This window comes from Chlorocebus sabaeus, chromosome 24 (genome assembly GCF_047675955.1).
Source record: "Chlorocebus sabaeus isolate Y175 chromosome 24, mChlSab1.0.hap1, whole genome shotgun sequence".
NCBI lineage: Eukaryota > Metazoa > Chordata > Mammalia > Primates > Cercopithecidae > Chlorocebus > Chlorocebus sabaeus.
The window spans coordinates 44,167,752-44,180,522 of record NC_132927.1 but is presented as its reverse complement, the minus strand read 5'-3'; the positions used below and the strand labels follow the sequence as shown (position 1 = coordinate 44,180,522).

Sequence of the window (12,771 nt, the reverse complement as noted above, 5' to 3'; positions counted from 1 at the left end):
CTTTAAGACCACCATATAGAAGGTTTACTTACATATAGGGTAGATTATAGAAAGAGTTTCTAATCATGACAACAGTGGGCCTTTATTGACTGCCTACTCTATATGTTCCAGGCATGATACTAAGTGCTTTGCTTAAGTTATCTCTCTTAAATTTTACAATAACCTGATGGGCTTGATAATATTGTTCCTGTATTACACACACCAGAATACGGATGTATAGAGAAGGTATGCAATTTGGAAAAGACTGATGAGAAATTCTGAACTGACTGATACAAATTAAGAATTTGTGTATAAAATTAAATTATACCTAAGTGTTTGTATTTTTAAAGTCTTTTTTTTTTCTTTTTCTTTTTCTTTTTTTTTTTGAGACAGAGTCTTGCTCTGTCACCCAGAGAAGTGCAGTGGTGCGATCTCTGCTCGCTGTAACCTCTGCCTCCTGGATTCAAGCAATTCTCCTGCCTCAGCCTCCTGAGTAGCTGGGAGTACAGTCTCCCACCACCACACCTGGCTAATTTTTGTGTTTTTAGTAGCAATGGGGTTTCATCATGTCAGCAAGGCTGGTTTCGAACTCCTGACCTCAGGTGAGCCGCTCACCTCTGCCTCCCAAAGTGCTGGAATTACAGGCGTGAACCACCACGCCCAGCCTAAAAGTCTTGCTTCATGTTTATCATGTGTTACAAATGGCACCTGCTAAAGTAACCTTGGGGAAAACAAATAAATAAGGGCATTTTGAAAAGGGATACCTTTTAATCATTGACATCAATACCATGTAGAAATGTGATCTGCACTGGCTCAGAAAGTGACTTCTTCCCCACTACTTTTTCCTGTTTCTTCACATGTTGCCTCCATACGCAAGTAGAACTTGTCAGGAGCTATTGCAAAACTCCATGACTTGGCACCTTTGCCCATCGGCTGACAGATATTTTTAAATGTTCAATTTTTGAGGGCAAAGACTGGTGTGTCCTTTTTCAATAGAGACCCAAGCACTTGGTGTTCTTAATAAGTAAGCCACTGGCAGCTAATACCATGTATAGATGGATTGATGACAATCTCCCCTTCTCTCCTCCCTCTTTCTTCTCTTCCTGATGGCATTCCTCAGTTTAACAGGCGTCATCATTGTCGCCGCTGTGGCCGGTTAGTATGCAGCTCCTGCTCCACTAAGAAAATGTTGGTGGAAGGCTGCAGAGAGAACCCTGCTCGTGTGTGTGATCAGTGCTATAGTTACTGCAATAAAGAGTGAGTGTCCTACAGCAGGGCTGTTGCTATTATTGACTGCTGCACCCTCCCCCAGGTCCCTACACTCCTAGGAGTCTCATTATGGAGAGCATTTCAAATCCAGAAATGTTTAACATCCACACTGAAATGCCATTAATTCTATACTGAAGTGTTTGTACCTTGCTTAGAGAAAGTACTAAGAGAGAAAGTAGGATGACAGGAAGTGGTGTTCAAGGCTCTTACATGATTTTCTCTCTGAAATTGGAACATTGGTTCCTTAGCCCTTCCCCAGACACAGGCCATTGAGCTTAGTTCACGAGCTCACCTATTTTCCAGCCTCTCTTGCTTCAACTGGTCTCACCTGGACTCAAATGGAGTTCACACCTGCTGAGTGGTTGGGCCTCGCTTGCATCAACTCTGATCTAGGTAGTCATTCTTGCTTGTAATCCATAATTAGAAGAGCCTCCATACTTGCCTACACAGAATTCACCTGGTAACAAATTTAAGAACCTGCTCGTACCTCCAGTGAGACAGATCAAGACTTTGTTGACTCAGGGTTGGTCAATTGTTTCCACTACTTCTAGTAGCAAAGGAGCATGAACCTAAGACTCCTAGAGCATCCAGGAATATGGGCCAAAGCAACCATCCAAAACAAGTTACTTTGAATTATGCATGTTTTATTTACAAACTTAAATAGATTTTATGTTCTCCTTCATAGCATTATTGTGTTTGTCCTGATATGAACATTATTGGTCATTATTTACCATAATGATTACTGATCTCATAGGAAGGAAAACATACCATATTTATTCTACAGTTTCCATGACCCTAGCATACCACTTCCTCCCTCCCTCAGGGAGGAATTACCCACACACCATACTGCTGAGATTTGAAATGGGCAGTTCGTATTGATCAGGGGGACTCTTTCATTCAACAACTCTACCCTCAAAGAGCCCTCCATTGTCCCAGGGAGACACTGTGAGTTGATGCGTCTACTAAGCTCAAAACAAAGAAGTGACTCAGGCATTTATTTAATAATTTATCTTTATCTCTTTTCAGTGTACCAGAGGAGCCTTCAGGAAAACCAGAAGGTAAGGCCAAATCCCATTCTCTGTGACTCTTCATTTGTGTACTTAAGTTAACTCTATCTTCAGCATGTCAGCTGCGACTGATATACTTGTCCAGCTAATGCACTCCATCCAACTTGTTTGCCAAAGCAAATTCTTGGCATTTCTATCAGCCTGTTTCCTCTGAAGTTCATCATATTAACCTATTACACTGGCCCATTAGCTTCTAGCATTGAGAAGGCCAGCAACCAAATAATTTGGTTCTTAACTTTTAGTACTTGATTTTATTTTAGTTTTTCTTAAGTTTCCCTTTACCATCCTACCTCCCCATGATCCCTCCTTACCCCTAGGTAATCCCTGTTAACAGTTTGGCCTGTAACTCTCCACAACAGGTTAGTTTTTAGAGTATCCAGTGGCTCAGCCATTTATTTGAGAAACATACCCCTTTTAAGGTTTCTTGTGTGAAGCAAGAAGGTTGTGTGACAAATGCTGTAACACTCACCCCAGGTCTACGCCTGGGGAAGACAGTTTGAGGTGCTTAGTAGGGTGTCCTAAAGCAAACAAAGGGAACCAAGGAGAGAGAAAGGGCCCTGAAATAGCAGGCAAGTGCCTACCTGCAACTCATGCCAGCTCACGGGACTGGGTTAGACTGAACTGCCAGCCAGTGAATGACACATGAATGGTATTTCTCTTCTCAGCTCTAGACAGCTCCAAGAGTGAAAGCCCTCCATACTCGTTTGTGGTGAGAGTCCCCAAAGCAGATGAGGTAGAATGGATTTTGGATCTCAAAGAGGAGGAAAATGAGCTGGTGCGAAATGAATTTTACTATGAGCAGGTAACAGCAATAAAATGCAATGGTCACTTAAGTTTCTTTATGATGTGTAGTAGTATGACGAGAAATACAGAGGCAGGTGAACACACCTGGCCTTTACTTGTTTATAGTGCAATAATATGGGAGCTAAACCAGTAAATCCATTAACGCAGAAAATAATGAACATCTTGGGAATTGCACAAGGGGAGACCAGGAAAGGCTTTGTGGAAGAGGTAGCATTTAAGATGAGCTTTAGAAGAATGGTAGGAATGTGACAAGCAGAAAGCTGGGGGTCATGAGGAAAGTGGGGATGGGGAAGGACAAAGAATACAAAATTAAAACATCTGAGCAAAGACACCATGCCCAAAATTGCAGGGCACGATTGGAGAAGTGGAAGTTGTTTAATTTGAAGGGAATATAGAATCAATAGAGTCAATAGAGAGCTCATAAAAGGTAGGCTTGAAAAGGATTATTTATATATAGGGTCTTGCATTCTGCAGTAAGGACTGTCTACTTGATAGGTATCAGGGACCTATGAAAGGTTTCCAAGTGTGCTGTGGGAATATTCATTTGGCAGCAGTGTGTCCATGGCTTAAAGCAGCAACTCCTCTAGGTGGTCAGACAAGTGAGCTGACCGTTGTTGTCCAAGTCAGCAATAAGGACTTGCACTAGCGGACCCGAAAAAGGAGGGGGCCTATGGACATTGTCAAGAACTAGGTAACAAGGCCAGGCACAGTGGTGCCCACCTGTAATCCCAGCACTTTGAGAGTCTGAGGTGTGTGGATTGCTTGAGCTCAGGAGTTGCTGACCAGGCTGGGTAACATGGTGAAATCCCTGTCTCAAAAAAAAAAAAAAAAAAAAAAAAAAAAAATACAAAAATTAGCCGGGCATGGTGGCGCACAGCTGTGGTCCCCACTACTTGGGAGGCTTAGGTGGGAGGATTGCTTGAGCCTGGGAGGCAGAGGTTGCAGTGAGCTGAGATCGCACCACTGCACTCCAGCCTGGACAACAGAGGGGAGACCCTGTTCCAAAAAAACAAAATAAAGAAATAGGTAACAGGTGGACACAGTGCCCTTCTTCCCAGTAAAATGACAAAACCTAAAAGACAGAGCTTTGGCATTGCTACTTAGAACATCTGAAATTTGTTTAGTTCCACTTCTGCTTTCTTGTGGAATTTGGTTCCTTCTCCCAGGGTCTTTCAGCATTTTGAAAGGGGAAAGATAATTTCTGCCACCCAGCTGCCTCTGGAGAATGCTCTGGCCCCTGGACTCACCGTGTGTTCTCCCTTCTTCCACCCCGGCCAGGCCCCCAGTGCCTCCTTGTGCATTGCCATCCTGAATCTGCACCGGGACAGCATTGCCTGTGGTCACCAGCTGATTGAGCACTGCTGCAGGCTCTCCAAGGGCCTCACTAACCCGGAGGTGGATGCTGGGCTGCTCACGGACATCATGAAGCAGCTGCTGTTCAGCGCCAAGATGATGTTCGTCAAAGCCGGCCAGAGCCAAGACTTGGCTCTTTGTGACAGGTAGAGGGCAATGAGTCTATTCTTGTACGTAGGAGCAGTTTCTAGCCAGCTGCTTTTTCTGACCTCACTATGATTTTTTTTTATCTCATCATCCCCTCTGACAAGACATGCTGAAAGATTTTTCATCTCTGTAATGTCGACGAAATGGTGTTGCCAGATCACAAGTGTTCTTCCCCATACTACCTGACATCCTTTTCTTTTTCAGAGCAGATCCTCAAAGCAGAATTTACTCTACCTACACCCAGTCAGAAAGAAAGTAAAGACTTTCATTGGTTAATTTGTCATTAAAGTTAATGTAGGGAAGCACCTTTAGTCTCTGTGGGACTTTCAGGCTTTTAAAGAAAATGTGTCTTCCTTGAACGTCCAGTGATTAGCCTTGAACAAAACTCTACTCCAATCCTGGCCAGATTCAAACTGTGACTTCAGTGAGTTCTGGATGATAGATTTTTAAAAGCACTCTGGGAATTGATCTATTCCTGTGTCACAAGTAGGAACCTGGGTCATAAAGTAGAAGTGTGTATGGAAAAGGTATGATTAGACCTCCCTCGGGTTCCTGTACAACCTGCTTTTACTCCATCCATTAACCTGACAATGAAAACTCCTAATTCCCTGCTTATCCACTCAGATGTGTGACTCATGTTGTGTGTTCCCAGCACTCAGTCCTAACCAAATTTGGGAGAAGGGAGCATAATTTTCTTTGCAGTATCATTGCCTCCCTCAGACATTTGCTCGGAATACTTATCTACAAACTCAGCAGCCAGCATAGAGCATGGTAAATCCCAGCTACATGACTTCCTAGCTCTGTTAACCCCTCTAGGCCTCAGTCTCCTCCTCTATAAAATGGGGTGGTAATACTGATCTCATGGGGCTGTTACAAAGGTAAAATGAGATCATCCATGTAGATGATGAAGAACTAAGCCTGGTATATACTGTGTATCCCGAAAATGTTAGTAATTTGTATTATTTTTAGTAACAAAAACTAGAAGGTGGAGAAAAGCAGGAGGAGGTGAAACAGAAGGTAGAAGGAAGTGAAAAGGAACTAATCTGATTCCTTTATATCAAGAGGCAATAGATTCTACATCATTTTTCAAGTTAATAAATGAAGAAACAGATATGTGTTAAATTTTTGAAATAACCATGAAAAGAATCAAAAATCTACCTAATTATGAGAAAAGGATAGGAGGAAAAAAACAGAAACCTTTCCACATACCAAAAGGTGGAAAACAAAGGAAACATGAAAAAAAACTTACGGCAAAAATAAAAATATATTCAAATATCAGTAAGGTAAATGAAAAAAGAAAAAGATACTTAGATTGGGGGAAAACAAACTTCACATCAAGTCCTGTATTTCCTTTAAAATGTAATATAGATAGAGGAAATATCCATTTTTAGGCAGAGGGCAGCAGAAGTAAGGAAGTCCTCACTTTGATCGGATTCTCACTCACCCCAACATGTCATGCGCTTCTCTGACAGTTTACAGCAATGGTTTCTGTTTAAACAGCCGTTTCTCTGACCCTGCATTCAGACACGCCCACTCTAAGAATCTTTCCCTTTGCGCCAGTTTGCTAATGGGAGTGAAGTCATTCCTCACATGTGTTGCCTTGCAAATCAGTTACAAACTCTTGGTTTTCAGAGTATTTTTCTAATGTTTTTAACTCATACCCCCTTCGGATAGACAAACAAATAAATAAATATAGGTTTAAAAACAAAACTCAGCTGGGTGCAGTGGCTCTTGTCTGTAATTCCAGCTACTCAAGAGGCTGAGGGAAGAGGATCCCGAAGCCAGGAGTTCAAGACCAGCCTGGGCAATGTAGTGAGACCCAGTCTCTAAAAACATAAAAATAAACTCACCACCTACTTCAAATGTTTTCATTTCCCAAATATGCAAAAATATTATGAGTACCGATGCTTTTATACACTATACTTTCCTCTCCCCCATCTCTACATTGTTAAGAATCACTGATATACAGAATCTCTTTCTAGGTAATTGGTGGATAATTCAGGATCCACAGAGGTTTTTGCTGCAGTTATGAGACAATATTCAGGAACCTTGAGTGTAGGCTTGTCTCAGTAGCACCAGATAGTATAATCCAGCCCTCTGGGCTTTCTGTCCTTATAAGGTTTTTACAAGCATTAGGTGAGACCACAGAAGGCAGCCCTACTAGGCTATAATGAGGGCCCGTCCTTAGCCCAGAGTGAAGATGTCAAGTCTAAAATAAGAGTGAAGAACCAGGATGCCTCCACCCAGCAGCATCTCCAGGGAATGGTAGTGATGTGGCCTGTGCACTGACGAGGAGTACAGGCCATTGATACTGAATCTATGCTCTCTCACTCACAAAAGAGGGTTCAAAAGGACCAAACAGCAGATGGGTCACTTGTAAGCCCCCAATGTTCAGTGTAAAGGCCTTGCCTCAAATACCCTTGAGCATCCCCACACCAAACATTAATATCTAACATTTATTAAGTGCCAGAAAAGTTCCAGACATTATCCTAAGCCCTTTTACTTGGGTTATTTCATTTTATCCTTAAAACTCCACTATCACAGTCATGCATTGCTTAATGACAGGAATATGTTCTGAGAAATGCATTGTCAGGTGATTTTGTCATTGTGCAAACACCATGGAGTACACTTGCACAAACCCAGAGGGTATAGCCTTCTACCCACCTAGGTTATGACCTGTTGTTCCTAGACTACAAACCTGTACAACGTGTTACTGTTCTGAATACTGTAGGGAATTGTAACACTATAGTATTTGTGTATCTAAACATAGAGCAAGTATAGTAAAAATATGGTATTATGATCCTATGTGGCCACCATTGTATATGCAGTTCATTGCTAACTGAAACGTCATTATGTGGCTTATGACTGTATATCCGTTTTACAGTTGAGTAAATTAAGGCAGAGAAAGGTTAACTAACTTGCCCCAGGTCATAGAGCTACTAAGTGATACAGCCAGAATTCAGTCTGACTCCAGAGCTTTCACTCATGGCAACTATGCTATGCATCTCTTAATTCTCATGATCACTTTCATATTGAAAATGGAGCAGGCCTGTAATCCCAGCACTTTGGGAGGCTGAGGTGGGTGAATCACCTGAGGTCAGGAGTTCAAGACCAGCCTGGCCAAACATGGTGAAACCCTGTCTCTATTTAAAAAATACAAAAACTAGCTGGGCAAGGTGGCAGGTGCCTGTAATCCCAGATACTGGAGAGGCTGAGACAGAAGAATCTTTTGAACCCAGAAGGCAGGGGTTGCAGTGAGCCAAGATTGGACCACTGCACTCCAGCCTGGGTGACAGAGCCAGACTCTGTCTCAAAACAAACAAAAAAAAGAAAATGGATAGGAAACCTTTAAGCGGCTACTCTAAGTAAGATTCTAGGGAGCCTCATGGCCTTGCCCTTTTCCTCCTTGTAGCTACATCAGCAAGGTAGACGTGCTGAATATTTTAGTTGCTGCTGCCTATCGCCACGTGCCATCTTTGAGTCAGATCTTGCAGCCAGCTGCGGTAACCAGGCTAAGGAACCAGCTTTTGGAAGCCGAGTACTACCAACTGGGCGTTGAGGTGAGACAAAGACAAAGCTTACTTCCACCCCACTGTAGCAAGTTGCTTTTGCTTAGCCTTGCAAACAGATATTGCCGTCTCTCAGTTGTCCTGCCCATGGGGAAGAATCGGGGGCATGACTAGTTTGCCAGCAAAGGAGTAATGGCAGATAGTGGGGATGGGTGGTTGGCAACTTGGGAATAGAATAGGTCTTTGGGACATTTAGGCCCTCACTAAAAGGGGCAATTTTTCTCCCAGGTCTCCACAAAGACTGGACTTGATACCACCGGGGCGTGGCATGCTTGGGGCATGGCCTGCCTCAAAGCCGGGAACCTCACTGCTGCACGGGAGAAGTTCAGTCGCTGTCTGAAGCCTCCATTTGACCTCAATCAGCTGAATCATGGCTCAAGACTGGTGCAGGATGTAGTCGAGTACCTGGAGTCCACAGTGAGGCCCCTCGTATCCTTGGTAAGAGCAAAGCAGGAAGAGTGCCTGGCTCAGGAAGGGAGGCCCAGGAATAGCAATGACCTGGAAAAAGAATCAGCAGAAATTCAGCTAACAGTGTCAGTCCTGGCTTAGCGTCGACCAAGTTAAAAAATTTTTTTTCTATCACATATAGTTAGATAAGTAACTATATGTGGTTAGATAAGTAATAGATGCATTTAAAAAAAAAAAAAGAAACGATGTTTAAAAAGATAAAAATGACATGTGACATATAATCCCATACACAGACTAATTAGTGTTAAGATTCTGGTGAATTTTCTATGTTATGTGTTTTAATGAAATCGGGGTTGTACCATATCATAATATGTAGAATTGTATATCCTGCCTGTTCTACCTTTGACACTGCATTGTGAACATTTTTCCACATTGTTAAACATTCTTTGTAAGCAATATTTTCAGTGCCTGCCGAGAACTTTTTGAGTTTCATTTTTCTGTCTTGCTCTCCTGTGCTGTCAGCAAGATGATGATTACTTTGCCACCCTGAGGGAACTGGAAGCTACCCTTCGGACGCAGAGCCTTTCTCTGGCAGTGATTCCTGAAGGGAAAATCATGAACAACACCTACTACCAGGAATGCCTCTTCTACCTGCACAACTATAGCACCAACCTGGCTATCATCAGCTTCTACGTGAGGCACAGCTGCCTGCGGGAAGCTCTTCTGCACCTTCTCAACAAGGTGGGATACGGACACAGCTCAAAAAGGCAGTGCCTGCCTTGCTCCTCTGGCTTGGACCACTCAGCCTTAAGGGGGACAATAACCCCTTGACACTTAACCCTGTGTTGAGCTATGGGGCCATCTCTAGCAGAGCCAGGTCAAAACAGAGGACTCTGCACAGCTGTTATTCAGGGAGTGTGAAAAGTCTTAGCCTGGATCCCAAGTCTGCCCTCACCAGCAAAGGCACGTTTCATTCCTTCTCCCAAAACATGCAGCAGAATCGGATCATGGTTAAGAGCATGGTCTCTAGGCCGGGCGCGGTGGCTCAAGCCTGTAATCCCAGCACTTTGGGAGGCCGAGACGGGCGGATCACGAGGTCAGGAGATCGAGACCATCCTGGCTAACACGGTGAAACCCCGTCTCTACTAAAAAATACAAAAAACTAGCCGGGCGAGGTGGCGGGCGTCTGTAGTCCCAGCTAATCGGGAGGCTAAGGCAGGAGAATGGCGTGAACCCGGGAGGCGGAGCTTGCTGTGAGCCGAGATCCGGCCACTGCACTCCAGCCTGGGCGACAGAGCGAGACTCCGTCTCAAAAAAAAAGAATTTAAAAAAAAAAAAAAAGAGCATGGTCTCTGGAATGAGATGTTCAGTGTGAGTCTTGCATGACCTTGGGCATATTGCTTAGAGTCTGCTTCCACGTGCCTCCCTAGCTGGCCTGGGATAGTGTCCAGCTTCTGACCCAGCTGCTGGTCCATTTGGAGTTGTTACTACAAGGGCCAGGAAGCACCATGGCACCAATCCTATAGTTGAACCCCAAATAGATGATGAAAGGAGAATATGCCCTACTTTTTTTCCTCTCCCATCCTCTGCTCCCCTCCCACTGGAAGCAAAGGCACCACTGAAGAATATTATGTCTTTGGAGCCCTTGATAAGCAATCAGGACTTCATTTTACCATGACCCATTTTTTTGTTTTTGTTTTTTCGAGATGGGGACTTGCTATGTTGCCTAGGCTAGAATGCAGTGGCATGATCGCAGCTCACTGCATCCTTGACCTCCTAGGCTCAAGAAATCCTCCAACCTCATCCTACTGAGTAGCTGGGACTACAGGCACATGCACCGCACCCAGCTACATTCCTTTTTTTATCTGAATGTTCCATAATAACTTTCGGAGAAATTGGCTGAGATGTACCAAATTTTATAGGAAATTTAATGAGCTCAAGGTAGACTTTAATTTCATTCTGCCACCCTAATTCAAAACAGCAGCCAATGCAAATGTACAGACAGACATATTTTCTAAGATTGATCCAAGTGAAATCAGCAGTTCACAAAATTATTGTGACTATACCCTTACAGGACAGTGAAGAGAGTGCGTTTTTACCAGTGCTGAGCTACTGACTATTCTTAGCTACTAACCAGGTCTCAAGAATAATGTAGAAGTCATGTTATATGGAGTTGAATTGCTAACTTTTTTCCTTTTCCTCAATTTCCAAACAAGTTTAGCAGTAAAGCTGTTTCTCCCAGGCACAAATTGAGAATGGAAATCACCTACTTCTGTTCCCTCTGACAGCTGTAATCCAGAGAGCTAAGCTGCCTACTTCATTAGCTTAGTATAAGCTGACAACAGCAGTGCCCTTGCTTTATATTTATCAAAGCTAGGAAAGAAACCTTCTTTTTATCTCCTGTAATCATAGTTACCCTTGAACTGAAATATCTTACCTTTATTCTCAAGCAGGTAGGGAGAGGAGGAAAAGACATTGTGAAAATTACACCTGAATGCCTGGAGCATGGAAGACGTTCTCTTCCCAGCCTTTTCGCTGTGTGTTTTGTCCCTTTGCCCACACTGTCCCCAGACTGAGCTTTCTAAAACATAAATAGACTCATGTTATTCCCTCCCTAAAAGGCCTTCAGAGGATCTCCATGGCCACAGGAAGAACTCCAGATTCCTTAGCATGCTACAGAACTCACCAGGATCAGGCCTCCTTATTTCTCTAATTTATTTTCACCACAGATCCTATCTGTACCTTATACTCCAGACTCATCAAATTACTTTTAATCAAATTTTCCTGATTTACCACGCACTCTTATTTCCATGAGTCTTTATATGCTGTTTCCTCTACCTAGAATGCCCTGCCCCTCCTTGTTTTCTTAAAAAATTCATATTTGCCAGGCGTGGTGGCTCATGCCTATAATCCCAGCCCATTGGGAGGCCGAGGCGGGTGGATCACTAGGTCAGGAGTTAAGCCCAGCCTGACGAAGATGGTGAAACTCCGTCTTTACTAAAAACTACAAAAAGTAGCTGGGTGCAGTGGCAGGCACCTGTAATCCCAGCTACTCGGGAGGCTGAGGCAGGAGAATTGTTTGAACCAGGGTGGCAGAGGTTGCAGTGAGCCAAGATCGCGCCACTGTACTCCAGCCTGGGTAACAGTACGATTCCGTCTCAAAAAAAAAAAAAAAATTCTATTTATCCTTTTAGTATTCTTTCAGGCCCTCTCTGTTGAGCATTCACAGAACACTCAAGCAGCATTAGCCTCCATTGCCCTGGCACTGCATTTATCCTACTGGATTGCAACTGTTTGTTTACAATTGAGTCTTTCCATCTGGACCAACAAGGGCTATATTTTACTTATCCGTATATTCAGGCACCTGACCTAGTACCAATTATGAATGAGTATGTGGATAGATGAATGGATGGCATGGAAGTTCTTGAGGTGCTGCCCTTCTGAGGTGTTCCATCTCTCCTACAGAGCTAATGCCCCTGCTTCTTAAAATGTGGCCTACAACTTTTAGATTAGGTCTGGTTTTCTCTGAAGCAGGAAAATCGCTTGAACCCAGGAGGCAGAAGTTGCAGTGAGCTGAGATCGTGCCATTGCACTCCAGCCTGGGTTACAGAGTGAGATTCTGTCTTTAAAAAAAAAAAAGACAAAAATATCTGCCGCCATAGCAGAAAGAGAGATAGTAAACATGAGAAATAAAATAGATAGTGTAGATTATGAATAAGAGGAAGAAAAATAAAACAGGGATGAGGAAGGGGTGGCTTGTATAATTTTAGACTGGGTACCCAGGGAAGGTGACATCTGAGTAAAGTGCCAAAGAACACGAGGAGTGAATCATGCAGATCTATGGGGAAGGCACGGTCCAGGCAGAGGGTGTGATGAGGGCAAAGGCCAGGGTGGCTAGAGCAGAGTCCACTGGGACAGGGTGCTATCGGATAAGGTCAGAAATCATGCAGGACCTTGTGGACATTGTGAGGGATGAGAAGGGAAACTGCTGGGAGACTGTGAGCAGAGGAATAACGTGATCTGGCTTAGGTTTCAACAGAGTCACTCGGGCTCATTTGTGGGCGTTAGACTGACAAGAGGTAAGAATGGAAGCTGATAGACCAGGGAGGAGTATGTTGCAATAATCCAGACAAACGATGATGGTGGGATCCAGTGTGGTCCGAGGGAGGTGGTGG

The 12,771-nt window shown here is 43.7% G+C and overlaps 1 protein-coding gene across 3 annotated transcripts in view; it reads left to right on the top strand.

Annotated features, from left to right (window-relative positions):
• The window catches only part of ZFYVE26 (zinc finger FYVE-type containing 26), a 67,336-nt gene that overhangs the window by 44,210 nt on the left and 10,355 nt on the right, over positions 1-12,771 (top strand). For all 3 annotated transcript variants that reach the window (XM_037984148.2, XM_007987084.3, XM_037984147.2), the window contains 7 exons: positions 1,100-1,236; positions 2,275-2,306; positions 2,981-3,117; positions 4,398-4,618; positions 8,032-8,179; positions 8,417-8,626; positions 9,119-9,337. In XM_037984148.2, coding sequence (XP_037840076.2) covers positions 1,100-1,236; positions 2,275-2,306; positions 2,981-3,117; positions 4,398-4,618; positions 8,032-8,179; positions 8,417-8,626; positions 9,119-9,337 — 1,104 coding nt within the window. The remainder of the gene's footprint in view (positions 1-1,099; positions 1,237-2,274; positions 2,307-2,980; positions 3,118-4,397; positions 4,619-8,031; positions 8,180-8,416; positions 8,627-9,118; positions 9,338-12,771) is intronic.